At 37.3% G+C, this 23,118-nt stretch overlaps 1 protein-coding gene across 1 annotated transcript in view; it reads left to right on the top strand.

Annotated features, from left to right (window-relative positions):
* The window catches only part of COL28A1 (collagen type XXVIII alpha 1 chain), a 178,608-nt gene that overhangs the window by 14,660 nt on the left and 140,830 nt on the right, over window positions 1-23,118 (top strand). Inside the window, exons 6-11 of the mRNA XM_015134023.3 lie at window positions 1,545-1,598; window positions 3,804-3,845; window positions 5,802-5,828; window positions 10,515-10,559; window positions 14,226-14,270; window positions 15,322-15,375. Of these exons, the coding sequence (XP_014989509.3) occupies window positions 1,545-1,598; window positions 3,804-3,845; window positions 5,802-5,828; window positions 10,515-10,559; window positions 14,226-14,270; window positions 15,322-15,375 (267 nt within the window). The remainder of the gene's footprint in view (window positions 1-1,544; window positions 1,599-3,803; window positions 3,846-5,801; window positions 5,829-10,514; window positions 10,560-14,225; window positions 14,271-15,321; window positions 15,376-23,118) is intronic.

A 23,118-nucleotide genomic window follows, 5' to 3' on the forward strand; every position in this document is an offset into this window, starting at 1 on the left:
ATGATTCATCATTTGATAAGATAATCCAGGAAGGAATGCTTTCTTTATATTCTAGCCTAATAACTTGTAGGTGCCATGTCTGTACTGGGAAGGCATTTGAAATGACATCTAGATCACTGGAAATGCTGAGCAGTTTTTTAACATTTATCTTCATAAAGCATCCACGTGCTTATTCAGTCTTTTTTTTTTTTTTTTTTTGAGACGGAGTCTCGCTCTGTTGCCCAGCCCAGGCTGGAGTGCAGTGGCGCGATCTCGGCTCACTGCAAGCTCCGCCTCCCGGGTTCACGCCATTCTCCTGCCTCAGCCTCCCGAGTAGCTGGGACTACAGGCGCCCACAACCGCGCCCGGCTAATTTTTTGTATTTTTAGTAGAGACGGGGTTTCACCGTGGTCTCGATCTCCTGACCTTGTGATCCGCCCGCCTCGGCCTCCCAAAGTGCTGGGATTACAGGCGTGGGCCACCGCGCCCGGCACAGTCTTCTATTTATTTGTGTAATTACAAATATCATCCTTAGGGTTCAGAAGAAGCCCTATGGAGAGTCTCGCAAAACGCATGGATAAAAATTTTCAACTAATGCTTGTATTTGGGGCCAGGAGGGGAATGTGTATTGTGAATGTATTAGAAGGTGACAAATTTTACCTTGAGACTCGAATCCAAAGCCTACACTTTTTCAAACCATCCTACCAATCAAGGGATCTTTTTCTCCTCAAATGGAAAGTTAGATGCATTATATGATAATGGGGCAGCCAGTAGAAGCTGACTTTGGCTAAAGCAAAGGTTTAGCCATCCCTTCATATAAAGTCTTCGTTTATCCCCATTACACCAAGAAATGGCCAGGGTAAGGAATATTTCTTTATGTTTTAAAATGAACAGTAAGAAAGCTCAGCTTTCTTGCTAAGCACCTGACAATTTTGTCACATTCTTGTCACATTTTAGGGATAAGCCACAGAATATGTCATTTAACATTTATCGAGTACCCCCAACACCAGTTCTCAGAAAAGCAAGCTTTTTGGTTGATTAGGAGCAGGAAAACAAAATGCTTTTCTGGAACACGATAACAGAGCTCCTTTCTCCCATCTTTTGAGATTGTCTCCTGGATATCAGAACCTCTTTGACCAAAGGCAAGCAAGCTGGCCTGGTCCTTTTAAAAGTGAGCAACAGAGGGGAATTGTAGAAGTGACCCACAATGAAGAGAGGTTGGGAACAACTCCTATCCTTTGGCCTGTTGCAGCTACTCTTTTAAATCTTTGCATGAGTTTGATTTTGTTTTCAAAACTGCTGAGAAGTAATTGTTTTGGGAAGAAGTAATTGGTGGGAAGAGAGAAACATTATTCTCTTTGGAGCAAATCTAGAAAATCTGCCAATTCATGACAGTGGTTTTCCCGGTGTAGAAAAAGGGAGAAGAGAGTTGAATTTCTGCTTGGCAGGTAAAGGTTTTACAATTCACCCTCATTCTAGGAGACAAAACTGATCAGAAATTATTATAAAGTATAGAAAACAATAGAATACCTACTTAAAATAATATTTTTTCCCTTTGCCTTCAGGGTACACATGGAAACCCAGGTATCAAAGGTGAGCGAGGACCAAAAGGAAACCCGGTAAATGAATAAACAGCTTTTCTTTAAACCAGCATAACTCCTTCTAGATTTTTTTTTAAAACAACAATTTTAAAAATAAAAAGCATTGTAGTATATGGCAAAAATCTGACAACTTTTGTGAAGAGTACAGGATGTCCACTTCCTATATTATCTATCTTATTTCTGTTAGCTTGTATTCACAAATTCTGAGTAACATATGAACATTTTAGTCAGTAAGTTTACGAAACCTGGGGACATCAAATAAACAGAAACTAGTACTTAAACGATAGCACCCCATCTTATTTAGGACAGTGTTTCATTAACTGCTAATAAGTGTTCCATATCAGACTGACATTGGCACTTGTGCTTTTAATGGGTCTACTTTTAATGAATAACTGACAATAATAATAGAAAAGCCACCAGATGGTTTCTCACTCCCAGAGCATCTTCAAGTACTTCTCCAATTCTTTTCTCTGAGTACCTACCAAAAAAAATAAAAATAAAAATAAAAAAATAAAAAAACTTCCTAGGCTTTTAAAGAAAACATTCACCTGTTCAGATCATTGTTAGGATTTTGGTTCCAAGTTCAAGAACAACAGCAGGAATCACAAAGAGAAAAGTAGATATAACTATGTGAAAATTTAAGGCAAAATTCTGTGTAATGAAAAAATAATAATTAAAGAAAAGGAAGTGATATACTTTGGTTGTGTCCTTACTCAAATCTCATCTTGAATGGTATGTAGCTCCCATAATTCCCACATGTGGTGGGAGAGACTGGTGGGAGGTAATTAAATCATGGGGGGCGGGTCTTTCTCATGCTGTTCTTGTGATCGTGAATAAGTCTCATGAGATCTGATGGTTTTATAAGGGGAAGTTCCCCTACATATGCTCTCTTGCCTGTCATCATATAAGATGTGGCTTTGTTCCTCCTTCACCTTCCTCCATGATTGTGAGGCCTCCCCAGCACTGTGAAACTGTGAGGCCATTAAACCTTTTTCCTTTAAAAAGACACCAGTCTCAGGTGTGTCTTTGTTAGCAGCATGAGAATGGCCTAATATAAGGAGGGAATATTAAAGAAATAGAAATATCAGGGAATATTTGCATCAAATGTAATGGACATTGGCTTAATTTCTATAGCATATTGAGTTAATTTCTGAACACAATTTTCAAGAGAGGAAACAAAACTAGTAAAGAAAAAAGTAAAGGCACATTTAATTTCATTAGGTAATAGAATAAATTTAAATAGAGAGAATGAGATATCCTTTAGTAGTGATACTTATGAGGTTTTTTTTTTCTCTTGGTTTTCTAGTTCACGTCGTTTGTTTTTGTGTGTGTTTTGAAGTTTAAAAACATTTCTTTCATTATAGTAATTAACACAGCAATATTAAAACAATAATAACTAATTATAGCAATGTGGCAGCGAAACTGGTTTGCTTTTCATTGCAGGTAACGTGACACAAATAGTTTGGGAGCAATATATAAGAGGCACTCGAGTACTAACAAAGTTAACTATTAAAAATTAACTCATAAATGAACTCTAAAACAGCCCTATTAGAAAATTTTTAGGGAGGTAATAAAAAAAATCGTAAGTTAAATGCATAAAAGTATTTTTGGCAATTGTCTGCTTGTCAAGGAAAGGGAATATAGCAACCTTGAATAGCTTTACAACATACACACACATGCACAACCAAACAACCCTATGCTCGCTCATCTTATATACGTTCAAACTGATGCCATCATGTCTTCTTTTTGTTGTGTTAAATACCCATTAGAAATGTATGTTCACATTTTATTTCTTTGGTTTGTAATTTTGTGCCACAGAATATATTTTCTTAAATCTTGCTGAAATCAAGCAATTACTCTTGAGGACATTTTGGAAAACATTCCAAAGCCCCTTAGAGAAAAACCAGAGTGACTGGCTCCAAGTGACTATAATGCTGTATTTGAGAACAACGGCTGTGTTGTTCAACCGGGATGTGGCGTAAGCTGTGAAAATGTACCTGGATCCTGCACCCTACACATCTGGCTTCACTCCAAAGGGCAAAGTTTATCTGAGTTGCTATTTTTTTTCTTTTTGCCTAGATTGCATGGGTAAAATGTCAATGGGAAAGACTAAAGATGTTTCCTAATTGGGCTAAGCTATTAATCTTCTGTATAATGCATTTTATTGAACAACCACTCACTCTTCAGGGTTGTGGAATTTTGACTGTTTTTTGTTTGTCACAGGGCGACGCTCAAAAAGGAGAAGCTGGAGAAAGAGGTCCTGGGGTATGTACACAACTGGGATGCCTTCCTAAGAAAGTCATCCTAGGTTACTGATTTTGTGGTTGACCATTTTGACCCCTATAGTGCAAGTGCAAAAGTGATTTCTATCTACCCTGTGCTCTTGATGGCTCAGGAAGGCAATCAGAAAGATATGATCTTAGAATTAGAAATGTGGGGAGAAAATACTCAGCTCAACAGGAGTGAAAACGGGAGCAGGAGTGTCCAACCCTATCAAATTCTCTGATGCTTAATTTGACATTGGTGAAAGGCTCCAATGAGAAAAGTATTCGCTTTATTTCTTACGTTTTTAAAGATAAGGAATAAGTTAGAATTTCAGGAGCATAAGAACTACATGGTCTAAACTCTGCTTTTTTAATCCAATTCTACAGACATAATAAAATGTATCATTCTATTTGATTTGTTATCCCCCAAATTAGAAGATAGTAGATATTGCCCAAGAACAAATTACAATGTGTTTCTTATTTTGCACTTTTCTGACATTGCAGTAAGTGTATCAAATAGCAGAGATGTGTACAGTGAATAAAAAGAAGACCATATGACATTGCCACTCTCTGCTTGTCCCCCTGGATGTGCCCTGGACTTAGACCCAGAGATGTTAAAAACTGTTCTCTTGGTATTTTTAATCAACTTCATTAAAAAATCTGACAGAAACTTTGGTAATGTCAACAAAAAACTGAAATTTGTGTTATTCATTCAGGAAACATTTCTTAGGTATCTTCTATGTATAAAGCATACGAGTATGTAAAATAAAACTAAGATAACATAATTGTATTTTTAAATAGCTTATTATCTCATAGGAAACAATTCTACATTCATCTTCTATTTCTCATTGACCACACACTTGGAAGTTTTATTTCCTTCGTGAAGTTTCTTTTTGTAAAAAAAGTCAGTCTAGGCAAAGTGACTCATACCTGTAATACCAGCACTTTGGGAGGCCTAGGTGGCCTTAAGTGATTAAGGCCACTTGTTCGAGACCAGCCTGAGCAGCGTAGTGAGACCGTCTCTCTACAAATAAATAAATAAATAGATAATACTATTAATAAAAAAGTCATGCATAGAACAAAATTTTGTAGTCTGACTCACATGTAACTGCAATAATAGCTTATTTATTAAATAGGTTTCTTCAGCTGTCTAAATAAATCTGACAATTCTATTTCCATACTTGAAAAATATAGCTATATGAAAGACAAAAAATCCCATTTGGAGAGAACTTGTTGCTGCTTAGAGTTGCTAATTTCCCAGGCCATGTAATATTCATTATTGTATTTCCTGAAGGGCCATGGGCAGTGACACAGTAGAAAAGGCTGTACGGGATTCACAAGGGTGACACACAGAAGACAGCAGAAGTGCTGGCCCCTTATTTAGTGTGAAATAGAAGACAGTAGCTTAAAGGTCACTGTCTCATCAGAGCTGATAAAGGAATCTGTCATGTCCTTGATGTTATATATTTTAGACTGAATTTGAAAGGAGGACCATAATGGATACAAATATTTATACACATTTTAAAGGCCTCAGCTCATTTTCAAAGCCAATTTCTTTCAGAGTCTCTTTGAAACATTTTTAGCTGCAATAGTTCATAGTTTAAAAGTCAATATAACAGTTTTGAAGGGACCATTATAGGCCATCACTTCTACAATGACTTTCAGTGTACATTATCGCCTCTAGTTTGGGCCCGAAGGGCAAGAAAATGGATATGAAAAAATACCTGAAACAGAGAATAAACTGTGATAAAGGGAAAACAGATTATTTTCTTCTCCTCAGTAAATGCACATTTCTCCAAGCACAAAGAGAAATGAAACAGTTTACATTTCTATGGTCTAATTTTCCAGACGGTATAGATGTGTTTTTGTTATACCTTGTAATTGAAAAATACCTAATCCTTATTCTAACTTTGCCTTAGAGTATCATATTTTACTTTTTCTTCTCTTTTTAAATTAGGGAATTCCTGGGTACAAGGGTGACAAGGTAAGTTGGTAACAACAAATAGATAGACCAGAATTTCAAAAAGAAAAACAGAAACAGAAATGTACTTATGAACTTAATAAAAGTTATTTTCTTTGTTTTTATAAGTCTGGATTCCCTCATTCCTTAGTTAACATAAAACAATAATAGAACTTAACATATGGATGTGTGTTATAGGGATGGAGGGTACCATAAGATTCCTGAGATTAGAATCCAGCCTCCTTCAGCTTTGCAAACATGAATTATTTTAATAGAGAACCCCAGTGTATAAGCCATGCAGCACAGGTATGCAGGCTAAAAGTTTCTTTACACAAACAGATTCAGCAATACTGCAAGTAGGTTGCTCCCTTGGTGCTTAACTTCCTATGAAAACCTAGACACCAAATCCTCTTCCAGGGGAAAGAGAGGATTTATCCTGGTTAAGCAGTGAAGAGCCACTGACTTCGCTGAATTAGGCAACTGGGTAGGTAGAGCTCTCAGGGGAGTAAATTTGGCAAACAAGCAAACTAAAGGTATGGGTTGGTAGATGATTTGATGATTATTTGTGAGTTACAAATTAGGATACCAAACTGCTTTAAAAGGGTTTAACAAGTTGTACTGGGGCTCAGGAGCCTCTGAGAGTGCTCACTGGTTCATTGATTAGTCTGTCCCACAGTTCTCATTATTATCAGATTTTCTATCTGAATCAGAACATGCACCTATCATCCATTCCATCCTACAGGGCTACAACCCTCAGGCATGGGAAAGAGGCTGGAACTTTAGAGGGTCCAGCTGTGAGTCTCCTCTGGCCTCCCTACTTCCCATGGAGCCAGGAGTCTGCAGGAGGTCTGTGCTTCCTTCTCCTGGATCATACATTGGGTAACCAAGACCCCAAAAGGCCTGTTGCTGGGAGGGCATACAAAAACCTCCTTTCCATATCCAACATCTTTCTAGGCTGGAGGGGGAGCCAAATGGGAGCTGTTTGTTGGGGCAGGAGAGGTCATGTAGGGGGCTTTGTTGTGCTGCCGGGGGCGTCTTCACATGTGTGCTCATGCTCTTCTTGCTTTGGAAGGAGTTGGAGGTGGGAAGTGAAGTGGGGGCCAGGCTGCAGGGGTCTATGTCTGGAAAGGACCTCTGAGGGATTCACAAGTCTTTTAATTCTTTATTCCTTTTGAAGACCTATTTGTTAAAGAAGGAAGCCAGAACATTATTAGTTTAGTTATAACTTTCAACTATTTAGACACATGGTATGTGGGCTTCCACTTACACTCTTGCCCTGAGCCCTGCAAATATTAGGGGTGAGCCTACATGCAAGCCAATAAATATATCCTAATTGCTGAAAATGTTAGGCCTCCAAGGGGAAGAGTGTAAGAAATCCCATGATTCTACACTTAGCAGCCTTAAGAACTTGGGTAACTCAACGTCTTGGAGTATCTGTTTCTTCAACTGAATGGATAAAATTTGTACAGGCCTGCCAAATTTACAGAGTGGTTAGAGAACCAAATAGTGGGTGTGACAATGTATTCCAAAATGTTGGCTTGTCTACAAATGTAAGTGCCACTATGAAGAGGAAAGGAACAAATATTAGTATGAGAAAACTAAAAAATTTTCACAGTTGTTATATTATCAACTGTGTATATAGTTGAGGAAAATTATGGGTGCTCTCCTCCTCCATTTTGATTTATATAGTGAGGTAGTTATCAACACAAGGAAGCTTTATACATATATTTTTTGAAAAGATTCATTTTACTTTCTGGAGAATTATTGATTCACTGGAAGAGTTCTCACTTGGAAAATACAAGCTGTCAGAGGAAAGTGACCCTGAACCATCGACATTCAAACCAGAATTTCACCAGGAGCAGCAGCATCAGAAAATAGAGGCTGAGAACAGAGCTGATCTGTTTATGGCTTTCTGAAGTACTCGCTCTCTGAAACTATGTAGTTGTGGCCATTCCACAGGGATTAATGAGCCTACCAAAAAGGAAAACGCCTTTGCAGAGGCAAATAACATGAATACAATATTTTCATTGATGGCAATCTGTGCCCTGCAAAAAACAAATGCTGTTCCTCCGGCCCCTATAGCTAACAAATCTGTCTGGACAAATGGAATGTAAATTCTAGCCAAAAGCATTTTGAGTGTATTTATGGTACTTTTCTGTTTTATATTTTGGTGGTTGACTCATTTTATTCCCATCCAAAATTATTAAATTAATTGCTTTCTAATTGATTCTTCAAAAGTGATTTTCCATTTGCATTCAGAAATAAATGTTCAACTTGTTCTAAGTGAAAGCTCAGTTTTTCCTGGGTCAGTTTGACTCACAAAAGGATGTGAAGAGAGAACAGATTGCTTTTGATCAGAGGCATAGCTGGCTCTAAGAGTCATACCTCCCTCTTCCCTGCTTCTGATGCCTGGAAGAGCCCAGGCAGTACCCTAGGCAGAAATGTTAGGTTAATGGAAAGTGACTTGCAGCCTATAACTGTGTGCCTTGTTCAGCTACGGGTGACTGATAAGAACATGGACTTGAGAGCCTAACAGACTCAAGTCTGTGGTCATGAACAAAGTATGTTATCTCTCTGAGCCTCATTTTGCTTATCTGTGAGTGGAGATATGTATATATACCTCACAAGGCCGCTATAGGGATTAGCAATAATGTAAAGGCTATGGCACACACTTTACATTCATAATTGGAAGTTACAATTGTGATTTCCCTCCGTAGAGCACTGCTATTAAAACTGTGGTCTGCAAGCCGGTTGCCAGTCTGTGAATGGTTTGTTGCTATTCTGCAGCAAGATAAAGCTTCCACCAGCATATAAATCCACTATATCACTACGTATACTGTTTAAAGTTCAGCTGACATTTATTTTTTATAGCAAGACATCCATGATGAAGGAAGCAATGCATTGATTTACATTTGAATGCAATTTCCTTATGTCATTGTGTAGTGGCACTTCCAGTAACATGCTGTAGAGCAGTACAGAGGCAGAATAAAGCAGCAGCAGCAGAAGCTAGTGTTGAGAGCACTGGACTAGGAGTCATTGGGTAGCCTGTACATTTAAGTAAATCATTTGACATCTCCAATTGTGTTTCCTTATCTTGAAAGTGAGAATTGAATTGAGGATCAAAATAACGATATATATATAAAAGCATTTTGAAAATTCTAAATTGATTTATAAATGAGATAATATTAATATGATTATGAAACTTTAGTCATTTTTCTGACTGTCACCTTTTAGTTCTAATTATTAGAAACCTCAAAAGTCTGATCTAATGAATTAGTATTCAGAGGTCCCAATTCTCATTCTACTTGAGGAAACTAACCTTTTAAAAATATTTATTTTTATTTTAAAATTTTAATTGACAAATCTAAAAAGCTCATATTTATTGTCTTGTATAAAATATAATTTGATAAACGTGTACATTATAAAATGGCTAAATTGAGCTAATTAACATGTGCATCACCTCACATAATGATCAGGTTTTGTGGTGAGAATGCTTAAAATATACCCTTTTAGTGATTTTCAATACAAGACGTTGTTATTAATGATAGTCATCATGTTGAACAATAGATCTCTTGAACTTACTGCTCCTATCTAACTAGTTTTGTATCCTTTGACCCACATTTCCTAAGTTTCCACCCATTCCCCCTGGTAACCACCCTTCTACTCTGTGCTTCTGTGAGTTCAAATTTTTTAGATCACACATATAAGTGCGATCATGCCATATTTGTCTTTCTGTTCCTGGCTTATTTCACTTCACATAATGTCTTCCAGGTTCAGGTTCCTCTATGTTGTTACAAATGACAGGATTCCTTTCTTAAAGGCTAAATAATATTCCCTTGTATACCACATTCTCTTTACTTAACCTTCTTAATTACAAATTTTTAGTCTATAAAATTGGATTATATTTATCTCAGACAGTTAATGTCAGATTAACTGAGATAAAATATGATACACTATCACTGATAAACTCTAAAGCACAACTCAAATGTTTTTTCAGCAATATTCTAGGGAAGACAGGGAAGTAGAGCATAATAATGAAAAATATGTAGCATGCTTGCTGCCAAGTCCCGCTCTCCTACAGCAGACCTCGCTAACTCATCATGGCACCTGTTCCCACTAACTCACGATGCAATCTCATCTCAGAACCTTTCTCTCACAGTTCTCCAGGTGAACACTACTGGGTGATCAAGGTTGGTACTCACGCTGAAGCATGGTGTTCTTGAAAAAAAATAGGAATTCCAAGTTAGAGTATCTGGGTTCAGACTCTGATTCTTTTACTTACTAGCTATTTGATAGAGGGAAGTTATCTTGTTGAGTTTAAATGTTCTCAATTATAAAATAAGAATGACAAAGCTCATCTTGTTGGGCCGTTATGTGGCTTCAGTTAAACCACATATGCAGAGGGCCTCTAATATGTGGTTAGATGCTAGGTTTCTTTTCTTCTAGTTTCATCCCTTTCTTAAAAATGTCAAACCTTATTACATTGTTCCTGATTTGTTCCTGTCAAGTTAAGGATGACTCATGGGTAAAAATAATCAGATTTCAGTGCCCATACAACTCACAGTATTGAGGCTAAGATTGTGTAGAAAGCAGCAGAGTGCTTATGTTACAAGAGTGCTGGGAATTTAAAAAACAAACAAACAAACAAACATTTTTAATAGTGAATGACTGCAAGTGTTCTCTTATTTATTTCACTTATTTATTTTTTAGGGTGAACGTGGGGAATGTGGTAAACCAGGAATAAAAGGTGACAAAGTAAGGAACATGTTTTTAAAATGCTTACAGCTGTGATCCCTTTTGGGTTGCGTTTCCTTAAGGGGAAATTCCTGGGCTGAATTATGGTGATCTCACTACTAGAGTTGGAATCAATGGCTCAATTTTTCACATCTGTAAAACATGTGGTAGAAAACAAAGTGATGCCTGACTCAATAATAGAGCCCCCAAATGCCTTTCTTATGGACCATTAAGACTTCATTTTGTGACACCCTGACCTTGGAGGCCACACCTCCTGAACGTTTCGGTAAAAGGAATTATTTAACCGGCAAAGTTAATTAAAGCTGCAGTTGGGTCAGAGTAGAATTGCTTTCCAGATGCAAACACTGAAAACAGGCACTTTCCAAACTAGTGCGAAGAACTCTGAAATAAGTCAGTGAAATAGTTATAAACAGTGTGGTGCAACTAGACATAGAGATTTGGACTTCTGAAAATGTAGACACAGACAATTGGATAGATATTCACCTTTATTTAAAAAATAAATATAGGCTGGACACAGTGGCTCACGCCTGTAATCCCAGCACTTTGGGAGGCTGAGGTGGGCGGATCACCTGAGGTCAGGAGTTCGAGACCAGCCTGACCAATATGGTGAAACCCCATCTCTACTAAAAATACAAAAATTAGCCAGGCAGGGTGGTGTGCACCTGTAGTACCAGCTACTCAGGAGGCTGAGACAGGAAAATTGCTTGAACCCAGGAGGCGGAGGTTGCAGTGAGCGGAGATCATGCCACTGCACTCCAGCCTGGGTGACAGAGTGACCCATCTCAAAAATAAATAAATAGAAAGCACTTAAATTTGGAAATAATATTAAGGATGTTAAATAGTTCCTCAAAAGGCCAAATATATACAGAAAGTATATCTGAAACATGATGTTAAAGGGTCCAAAAAAGTGCAGAGTAAAAATAAATAGTTTTCATTATATTAAGAACTATTAACATCATGCCACCAAGATACCACACTTTTTCAGTTTCTATGTTATAATTCTGGAAGGGAGTCAAGGAGAGAAAATGAGGCAGAAGGTTAGGAGAAGAGGGTGAGATAATCACATTGGCCCATGGAACTAAATACTTTAAATAGATTGAGACTTTCTGAATGCTTTTAAACTACTGTAGAGTTAAAGGTCAGGTGGATCTGCAAAAGGTAGGCTTAGTAATTATCTCTAGTCAAAATGGGAAATGTGAAAATAAATAGGTTCTTCCTGGAGTATAACTGAACATGCAAGAAGGACCTGGATATTGGAAATACAGAAAAAGGGACACACATAGAATAGAATAGAAATGAAAGTCAAACAATATCTGGGAAAACTAGATGAAATTAAAATGGTTGACAAAGGATATCATATTTCATTGACTAAGATGTCAGGGATTGTTAAATGTCCCATTATTTTCCATGCCAAAAAGGAATAACGAAAAAAAAAAACCCACTGCCAATTATAAATGTAAGGTGCAATTGATTGTAAAATATACCCCAATGTCAGAGGTATAAAAACGTGAAAAAAATGTGTCTTAGAGCCGGTGAGATATCGTGTCCTTGACACAGAGAGTTTATACTCCAGCCTGGGTGACAGAGCGAGACTCCGTCTCAAAAAAAAAAAAAAAAAAAAAAGAAAAACATATGAGCAACATGAAGAGATACAGAAGTGGAAATTAAAATGGCTAATAAATAAGAAAAAAATCCTAATACAGTAGCAATCAGATAAGTGAAATTAATATATTAAAATGTTCGGCCGAGGTGGAAGGATCACTTGAGTCCAGGAGTTTGAGACCAGCCTGGGCAACATAGTGAGGCCCCGTCTCTACAAAAAATTTAAAAATTAGTTGGGCATGTGCCTGTAATTCTAGATACTTGGGAAGCTGAGGTGGGAAGATTTCTTGAGTCCAGGGGGTTGAGGCTGCATTGATCTCTCATTGTGCCACTGTACTGCAGTTAGGTTAACAGAGTGAAACCCTGTCTCAAAAGAAACAAAATAGGCTGGGCATGGTGGCTTATGCCTGTAATCCCAGCACTTTGGGAGGCCAAGGTGGGCAGATCATCAGAGGTCAGGAGTTTGAGACAAGCCTGGCCAGCAAGGTGAAACCCCATCTCTACTAAAAATACAAAAATTAGCGAGGCATGGTGGTGCACACCTGTAATTTCAGCTACTCAGGAGGCAGGAGAATCGCTTGAACACAGGAGGCAGAGGTTGCAGTGAGCCGAGATTGTGCCATTGCATTCCAGCCTGGGTGACAGAGTAAGACTCCATCTCAAAAACAAAACCAAACCAACAATAAAACAATAAAATATTATATCAGCAGCATGGGCAATTCAGGAGGCTGAGGTGGGAGGATTGCTTGAGCCTGGGAGGTAGAGGCTGCAGTGAGCTATTCCAGCCTGGGCAACAGAGCAAGACCCTGTCTCAAACAACAACAACAACAAAAAACAACAACCAAAACCAAACACACAAAAGTATTGTATCACCTATCAAATTAGCAAACAGTGAAGTAATTTATAATACTAATTGTTGATGGGGAGCTCATAAGATGAAGATACACTCTTTCATATTCAGGTAGTGGGAATGATTAACAAACAAATTTTATGGAGGAAGTTTCTCTCTCTTTATTTCTGTATATGGCATGTGAGACAAAAGAGAGCCAGCGAGCCTTAAATGTGCTTATGGTCTCTGCTTCCGTCATCCTCTTCTAGGAGACTATTCTTAGGAATGAATCAGAAGTTGGACAGAGATTTATACATAAAGATGTTCACTATAATATTACTTAGGTCAAAACTAGGGAAATGAGTAAATAAATTATGGTAGTTCCCTATTCTTGTGTATTATCTGTTTACTATGAGTTTTTAATGACGTGGAAAAAGGAAAAATATTTTTGATACAATGTAAGGCCAAATAGGTAGGACACAAAATCAGACACACACTTTGAACACATGATTTGAAGAGAAATATATTGGGAATAAAACTGGACGAAAATATGCCTAAAATGTTAACAGCATTTGCCTCTGTGTGATTTTTCAAATTGTTTATTTACATGTTTCTATAATTGTCAAAGTGTGTCAATAGTTAACAGGTTATACTTTGATAAGCAAAAAAAAAAAAAAAAGTGGAAATCTGGGGAAATAAAAACTAGACCATGTTCTCCCTCACAAAATAAATTTTAAAGGGTTTCCTGGCTATGGGACAGAATGAAATATTTTCTATTAGAAGAGTATTGACTATAAACAGTGTTTTGCCAAGTTCAATGGTTTGAAGATGAGCAAAAGAGTGATCTAGGTATCATGGAAATGCACTACATTGTTAATTTAACTGACATTACCCTTTTGGAAGGAAATAATATTCCAGTAAGTTTATAGCCCTCTAAGGAATCTTATAAAATAAAATAATTTCTTTACTCTAACCAAAATGACCAAAATGTCAATATGTAGGCAAGGCACTTACATCTAAAATTGTATTTTCATGGAGGTTGTTTACTGAAGGAAAGTTTGACACTCCTGCCCCTTGGCTTGTTAATTAGGATTATTTCAATTTATTGCCTTTGATGTTAAGATAACCAGGGAAGATGGCAATTACTGATAACACATTTCCTTCCCTCTTACCTAAAATCACTGCACATTGAAGATGTATATTTAGAGAGACTTACTTTCAATTTTTTTCCACAGGGATCCCCAGGACCATATGGACCAAAGGGACCCAGAGGAATTCAGGTAAGGGGGTTAAAACCAAATCTAAGTTTGGATTAGAATCACCTGGGGAGCTTTTAAAACATCCTCTTACCCACTTGCACCCTCTGCCAATTAAATCAGAATGTCTAGGGATTGAAGCCAGGCATTAACACTGTTTAAGATCCCCAGATGATTCCAATGTGCAACAAATTTTGGAAACAACTTCCCTAATGTTTTCATTGACTTAACTAAAACTCCCTAAAGATAGGTACCATCAGGCAAGTATTAGTGAGTAGCTAAGGGTGTGAAGTTAAAAAATTAAGAGTCTGGAAAGACAGAAAGTCAAAGTGGCTAAAAACAGGATGTAACTATTTTTGCACTGCTACTATAATGTAGTTGGAAAAGTTATACATTTTATCTAAATCACAGTATTTATATTGTTCTATAACTATAGATAATGTTCTATAATATGGACTGATTCTCTAAGGCATTTAAGTTAGACATCCATAGATTTCAGAAAATAATTTGAATCTTTTCCTAGCCTAGGAACTTACCTCTTCTAAAGTTATAGTGGTGCTCTATGTGAGGAGTTAATTTCAGTATTTCAATAAGCCTACAGAAAATTATAATTTTACCCAGAATTTCCTAGACACCATCTAGTTAACCACTAACTTCTTTGCCTTAGCCTGGAAACGTCAGAGCTAGGCAGTAATTCTGGTTATCACAGATTCATTGGAAGCTCTAACTTCAGTTACATATGCCTTAGATATTTTAAAAAAGAAGATGCTTAATTGGCAAAATCTTTTTTTGAAAGGAGTCAAGAACGTTGGAATAACATTGGAAACACAGGTTTAGTAAACAAACATCTCGTTAGTTAAATGTTTGTTCTTAGCATAAGTGCTATTTTAGAAGCTACTTATTTGATGCAGGAAATTTTATCTCATCCTACTTCTCGATTGAATGTGATTTCAATTAAGCTCTGAGTTACACAGTCTAACTTCTAACGCCAGGATCTCCAGGGACCCTAGAGAATGATTCATTCCTGCTGGCCTTTTGTACACAGAACTAATTCTTGGTTTTCATCCTGGAGCAGGGAATTAGTGGACCTCCAGGAGACCCAGGCCCAAAGGGGTTTCAAGGCAATAAGGTAATCTTACCCTTTGATTAAAGACAGGCAGAGTGCGTTTCCCCTAGTGCACTATGGTAATGTATGTTTTATTAGGTAAAAGTCAATGGATTCTTTGAGGAAGTACCTTTGGAAATGCATAATAACCTGCAGATGTATACAGAGCATCAAGTCCAAGTGCATTCAGGAAGTTGGCAGCATACCCTTATCATTTATTATTATATTATTCAAAGGGAGGCATTATTAACTATAAGCCATTATCTAGAATCTTTGCTGTGTTTCCTTCTTACTCCCGATTTTTATTTATTTTATGGTTCATTGGAAACCGAAAAGCAATAACAAGTGACACAATTCAAACCACTCTATTTCTCAAATGTAATGCCACCTCAATATACAGTTTATAGGGGAAGGAAATTTACAATTGTTATACCAACAGAAATCAAACCTTTTTTAATTACAGGGAATTCTCAACCATCAGCACCATGCTTGTAATATCAGTCCACAGAAAACCAGCCAAGACAGATAGGGAGGGGTTGAATACAAGCCATACAGAACAAAAAGATGCAGATGGGAGGGGTCTTTAAAAGCCTGGTTATAAGGCTCTCTTTTCCAATGAGAGTGACCATTAATTTGCTAAAACAAGCTTTTTTAGTTCCTTTTTAACTCTTCTCAATGTTTAGTAAATTTCACGGACATAGTAAATATCCAGTAAATGGTGTCGACTTAGTGATTTGAGTGGTATGAAATTTGTGGCAGTAATAAAAGCAGAAGATGCCATCCTCAACTGACCCTAAAGAAAGCCAGATTTTTAAGGGTGATATTAAACTGAGGTTGTAGGGAGCAGTTGGGCTACTTGAGAGAGAGGAAAGAGAGTGACAAGTATAGTATTTTTATTGACATAATGACAGCGTGTGATTTACCAGGCCACTTTTAATTGGCAAATTAAAATAGAATGGGCTTCTCAGCAGGCATGTGCTTAGGCTTCATCTGGGGAAACTGTCTTTTTCACTTCTTGCCTATGATTAATTCTCTCTGGGGAAAGAAATGGCCTTGTTGAATATTGATGAACAGAAGTTTTCATAAAATTGCGTTGGCTACAGGTACAATCCTACAGTAAGAAAAAAATATATTTTGACAGCTCACACAATTTTTAGAATTACTTGATTACCTAAGATGATAATTTTCATGTTTGTGAAAAAGAGGCTTAAAGTCAGGGATCAGAGCTGGGGTTTGCAGTAGTGATAGAAGTATAGAATGTTTGAGCCACTAGCGATGTTAGAGATCATACTGGCTTAGCGTTTTCATTTTGGAAATGAGAAATAAAGCCTGGAGATCAAATGGCTTGCCTGAAGCAGAGTCCCAGCGAGGTCCCATCATCTGTAGAGGGCACTGAGGTGGTGCTGGCCTGGAAATAGTGCCTGTAGCTTTGGGTGATGCAGGTTGTGGCTGACAGTTGTGGTGGTATGGTAGGGAATGGTCCATAAAAAGGTGCTCCTCCTCCTCCTTTTCTTCTTCTTCTCTCTCTCTCTTTTTTAGAGATAGGATGTTGCTCTGTTGCCCCAGCTGGAGTACAGTGGCATGATCATAACCAACTGTACCTTGAATTCCTGGGCTCAAGCAATTCTCCTGCCTCAGCCTCCAAAATAGCTAGGACTAGAGGCACACACCACTGTGTCTGACTAAATCGTAAATTTTTTTTTTTGTAGAGATGGGCTCTCGCTTTGTTGCCCAGTTGAGTCTGGAATGCCTAGCCTCAAGGGATCCTCCTGCCTTGGACTCCCAAAATGCTGAGATTACAAGTGTGAGCCACCATACCTGGCTCAATTCTTTATGTCTAATAGTGTTATCACTTAGGGTTAAAAATTATTTCAATAAAATTTACTTTTTAATTTCAACAGTGCATTAATTTTTAATAATGCATCAAGTGTGTTTTGGGGGGTTGGTTATAATTTTTCTGACATAATAGCACTTTGTGGTTGACTTTTACAGCATAATCATAAAAGGAGTCATTTTTCCAAAAGCATTTGAGCACTTCATCAATTTCCCAAGGGCCTCTCTTTTGTAAAATATACATGACATAAAATTGCCACTTAAGTTTTAATCACAAAGTTCACTGCCAAGTGAACAAAGTTCATTGCCAATTGAAAAGCTGTCAATTTCTAGGGGATGTTGGGGATTGCTGGGAGTCTATGAAGTGGGTGTGAGTTTCCCCTTTTCCCTCTAGTCATAGTTCTGGTTTAAGGTCTTGACTTTCTTACTTTGAAACTATTACTAACTTCTATATAATTTCTACTACTCTTTGGATCTGTTAGCTGGAGATTCATGTCATATTGATCATCAGCTATTTTTTTCATTTCATACATTTATTAGTATACTGTCGTAAAAGTCAGTTTTCAGGGAATGATTTCATCTTGCCTCCCAGAAGGTACTATACTTTGAAGACATAATAAACTATTTTTGTTCCTCAATCTGGAAATAATATTTTATAGTGACATTTACTTTTATCCATTATCATTTTATTAGACAATTTTAAAAGAAGCTGCTTTTGCAATTTGTGCAAAGAAACCCTCTAAAATTCGGTAATTCTGTATTCTCTAATGGGCACAAGGAAGGTTATTTATTTTGAAACTTCTATAGTAGCTAACATTTATTTTTTGTATATTTATTATGTATAGGTAAAGTTTTAAATACTCATTTAATACTAATACCACCTTTTGAGACATGATCTATTCTTATTTCTGTTGTACAGATTAGTCTACTAAGGCACAAAGAGTTTAAGCAATGGGTCCAAGGCTACAGAGCTAGTAAGGGACAGACTGAAGATTGAAACCCAGAAGTCTGCTCTTAGCTACCATATTATATTTATCCCTGTAGGAAAAATTGCTGAATTTCCTGAATATTTGGTCTGAAATAAATGCATTTCTTTCTGACAGTATGTAAAGTTCTATCTGTCTTGCCTTCTGGTGAACTCTGGCTAGGGACAACAGTTTGTTGAAAGGTGCATTTCCACCGGGTTTTAATGTTCATCTGAAAGTGCAGGAAAAAGGAAGGGAATATCTTGGGAGAAAGAAAAGCAGTAATGCTAATTGTGCATTTTCGAATATTATATTTCATATAAGACCTTAAAATAGAAACCTTTAGACTTGTAACATTTGTAAAGATTCCATGAGAGGTTCTAGATAGGGCCTGCCTATGTCTATGAATTTACGAATGGTCTTTCTCTTGAATTACACTCACTTTCTGTTGCTTTAGGGATTGACTTTTCTTCATTAAAGGGTTTTCAGAAAAGGTGGCCAAAGAACAAAAGGAAAAAAAATAACGTGTTAAATCAGGAAAAAATGTGCTCCTGGCCCCGTTTCACAGATTATTTCTGTCAATAATACTTTCCACATGTAAAGTAGCTCCTAGTCTGCCCTGAATGACTTTGTTGCCTTAGCAACAAAACATAGATGTTTCTCAGAAAGAAGCCTTAGCTCAGAGTCCACCTCAGCCTCTACCACACATGAAGGTCATCTCGTGGCATTCACAAGAACATCTCGGCCAGGCACGGTGGCTCACGCCTGTAATCCCAGCACTTTGGGAGGCTAAGGTAGGTGGATCAAGAGGTCAGGAGTTCAAGACTCAAGACCAGCCTGGCCAAGATGGTGAAACTCCGTCTCTACTGAAAGTACAAAAATTAGCTGGGCATGGTGGCGGGCACCTGTGATCCCAGCTACTCAGGAGGCTGAGACAGAGAGTTGCTTGAACCCAGGAGGCAGAGGTTGCAGTGAGCTGAGATCGCACCACTGCACTCCAGCCTGGGCGACAGAGTGAGACTCTGTCTCAGAAAAAAAAAAAAAAAAAAAAAGGTTGGAACATCTCAATAGTCTCTGAAATCAGAATTGTAATCACACAGGTGCCCAAGACGCCTTATCCCTGAGACCAAACTGAAATTGTGACTTAGGAGAGAACACTGTGCTCTGAGGAAAGACTGAACCCCTAAAAACTCAACGCCACTGCCTTCTATGGGGCTGTCATGGTGGCTCAGGTTGCAATCACATCTCACCCTTGAAAAAGGCCTTTAATTACTAGGAAGAATGGCTCATGATTGGTAGGCCTTTCAAGTCACAGAGGACAAGTTACCAAAACTAATTTTGAACAAATCAACCCAGTGGAACACTGGGTTTGCCCAGCCTATATTAGGTAATTTTTGCCATTTTCTTGATGTCTTTCTGAAGTTATATCTGAAGGGCATTTCCTTCTCAAATCTCATGCAAATCCACTCTTTCCAAGACTCTCTTTGTGCCTTGGGAGGAGGGACTGCACAGTGGCATGTGCAGGAAGCAGCTGGTGACATTTCGAAGTATCCCAGCGTTAGAGCTTCAAGGCCTAAAGGGCACAAGGAAATATCCCTGATGTTTTTTTCCAAATGGAAAGTACCATATGCTAATCCTCAAACAGTTAAAAAATACTGCAATATTATATATTTATCTTAAAAGATGAATTGCCTCCCTTCTCCTAACTCCTTCCATTGTTCTACTCTAGGACATTCATAATATTCCTGCAGGATATTTGTCCTAAGTGTTTTTTCTTGCTGTACAGTCAAGTGTAAGAAACTTAGCATTCTTTTACCTATGATACTTTGTCTTACTTTATGTTCAATTTAAGCTTCTGCGATATTAAGAAAATCCATAGAGAAATAGCACTAGACCGGTCCAGTTTAATAAATGGATATGGTCAGGGTAAATGACTTAAACATTCATCCAAAATGGACAAAAGACCTACTATCAGTGAATGAACTACAACCATGTTTGAAGAAGAGTTCATTGCACAAAGGGTGATAAGGGTAGTACATGAAACATTTAGTTCACCCTAAAGTTTGCACCACACCACAGTTTTTGGATACCCTACTTTTCTGAATCCTACTTTGTCAAGTTTCCATCCCAGTTTCTGAGGTTCCCAAGCAAAGGATATATTTTTCAGGTTAATGATATACTAATGAGGAGATTAAGTAAACAATAGCTAGATGTACAGACCCTGAACTTAAAACTGTAAGCATACTAAACATCCCTATACAACATCCTGTTTTCTTTAAAGTGTTCTATGAAAAAGGGTTTTGGCAAGAGGGCTAGCTGTCTTCCCTTCAGATATTATATCAGGAATGCATGTGTGGGTATTTCTGAGAACTGGAAGTGTGCTAATCAATTTTCTCTCCTTTGAGCTTCCACGTATTATACCATTAAACATTCCTAGTCTTCTTTCAGATAGGAATCATTGGCAGAAGAACTGGACAGATATGAACAGGTCCATCACTATTTTTAAAAAGTCTAAATCAGAAGATTTGGGAACAATGGGTCAGGAACACCACTATCTGGGGAGATCTAAAAATTCTGCTTTGCACACTCATTCACACACATTTACATGAAGCAACAAGTATTTCTTGAATGAATGAGTGAATAAAAGGTTTTAAATATAATGAGTGGTCAACAGTATCATACTGAAGACAGGTCATGTGTGCAGTTGCCTATGTGGTAACTTAATTTGGCAATATTGAGGTCATTGGGAAGCTTTGAAAGAATACTTTCAGTAGAAGGGTCAAGGAGATGGCAATGAGTCATGGAGAAAACCAGAGAGAAGGATGTAGCAGTCAGGAATACTGACCATTCTTCTAACATGGTTGGGTAATAAAGACAAACAGGACAGTGTTGACCCCCCATCAAAAGCTTCCTGTGCATTAAATAATCCAATGTGTTACTTCTACTTTCTTCTAAAAGGGGCATGAAGACTTGGGGCTTAATTTCTTATTTTTTTTTACAGTTTCTTGTGTACAACTTAGAGTCTTACATTTTCTATGTCAATATTTTCATTAGAACAGAAATCATTAATGAAGATTTAGTAGTTTTAAAAATACATTCTTATTTTGGTCATTATTTAAGTACTTGGTTTGGCTCAAAATTAGCTTAGTAGCTAGGTCAACCTACTAAACATAACTAATGTTTCCAGTTGCGGGTTGGAAGTAGTTCAACATCACAAATATGAACAACTATAAAGAATTTTAAACTTTCTCCTCAAACAAGCATCTTGTGTAGATATATTTCAGTTCTTATGTAACTCAAAAACCTATTTCCTAACATCATGATGTTGCTTTCAACCACTTAAAAAGTCATGATTTGTAACAGGATATAATTCCTTATAATTTATCACTTGAAGTGAAGTAAATCAAGTGAAAACATGTAGACACCTATATTTCTTGGTAAAGAATAATTAATCAAACAAAAAACTGTTTTAAGTTCACAATTCTCTTAACAGAATGACTATATTTTTGGCTTCATGTAAAGCATTTTAAGAATAGGGTACTTGAACATGTCAGCTTTTCTAGTTGTCCAAAAACAATAATTTGCTTTCTGGTTCTTCTGGCAGGATAACAACTTTGAACAAGGTTGTGACTGCTCAGTGTATAGGAAGAATCCCTTTACCACTTTAATTATAAATAGCTGTTAAATGAAGACTCATAGTCAAGCTGCCAAACGATGTGAATGTTTTTCCTTCAGAGATGTCAAAGTCTAAATGCTATTTCTGTTCTGGGCCTAATTAAAGGGAAGGAATCATTAGTAATCCAGCAATTCTTGCTGTAGAGAAGGCTTTGACCTACATGCACATCTGCCCACCAAGACTCTAAATGAGCTTATTAACTCGTTTGACGCGAGACAACTGATAGTGACAACTTGAAGTGGCTGCCAGAACATGTGGGATGTCAGCCAATAGCTTCAAGGTAGATGATTTCTATTCCCAAATTGCTGATGCATGTGGTTCTCAGCAGATGGGGTATATATACTCTGTGTGTGTGTGTGTGTGTGTGTCAGGTAAAAGCTCTGATGGACCAAGGAACTGAAAATGCTGCCAACACTTCCCACAAAGTGGCTGAGTCTAACCTGCATGCATAGTCAAAGGGGGGCACTAATGTGGAACAGGATCAGCCACTGCAGTGTCCTCAGAGGGATGTCAGAATGTTTTCTTTGTAATTACATTAATGTCCTTATTTATTTCAAGTAAGTTGCAATAGCAAGTTTGTAACAGAGAAAATTAATTGTATTCCAAGGGTGTTTTTATTGTGGTAAAATATATAATAACATAATATTTATTATTTCAACCATTTGTAAGTATGCAATTCAGTGGTATTAAATACATTCACAATGTTGTATAACCATCACCACTATCTATACCCAAAACTTTTTCATTGTCTCAACATAAACTCTGTACCTATTAACCAATAACTCCCCACGTTTCCCTCCTCCCAGTCTCCAAGGGTGAGTTTTTAAGAAACATTATCACACTGTCATATGCACTCACCTGCTCTCATAAATCAATGGCCTTGTTTTTAGGTTAATGGAGCATGTCCACCCTGAATTTTTACCAGCAACTCATTTTGTGCTGGAGGATTCTAAACAGTGTCTTCTAGAGCTGCGATTCTCAAAAGCTCTCCTATTGGGCTGCTGACTGGTCCTTCCTTTTAGGGAAAATTACTTGCATTTTCTTAGATTTTGTTAAATATAATGAAGTATGACTTTCCTATTAGTTGAAACACATTAATTGCCATGTTTGTAGGCCAAACACTACCAAATATTATCAATTTCATGTGGTTAAACTCAATAGCATTCTAGAAGATGAGTTGAGTTACTAAAATGTGGTTCAATATAATTTTTATGATATTCTTCACCAATTCATTGTTATTATGGAGTTTTTTCTGCTTTAGAAAGCGCAAATAGGTAGAATATGTGGACTGGA

Source organism: Macaca mulatta, chromosome 3, assembly GCF_049350105.2.
Source record: "Macaca mulatta isolate MMU2019108-1 chromosome 3, T2T-MMU8v2.0, whole genome shotgun sequence".
In the NCBI taxonomy this organism is placed as follows: domain Eukaryota; kingdom Metazoa; phylum Chordata; class Mammalia; order Primates; family Cercopithecidae; genus Macaca; species Macaca mulatta.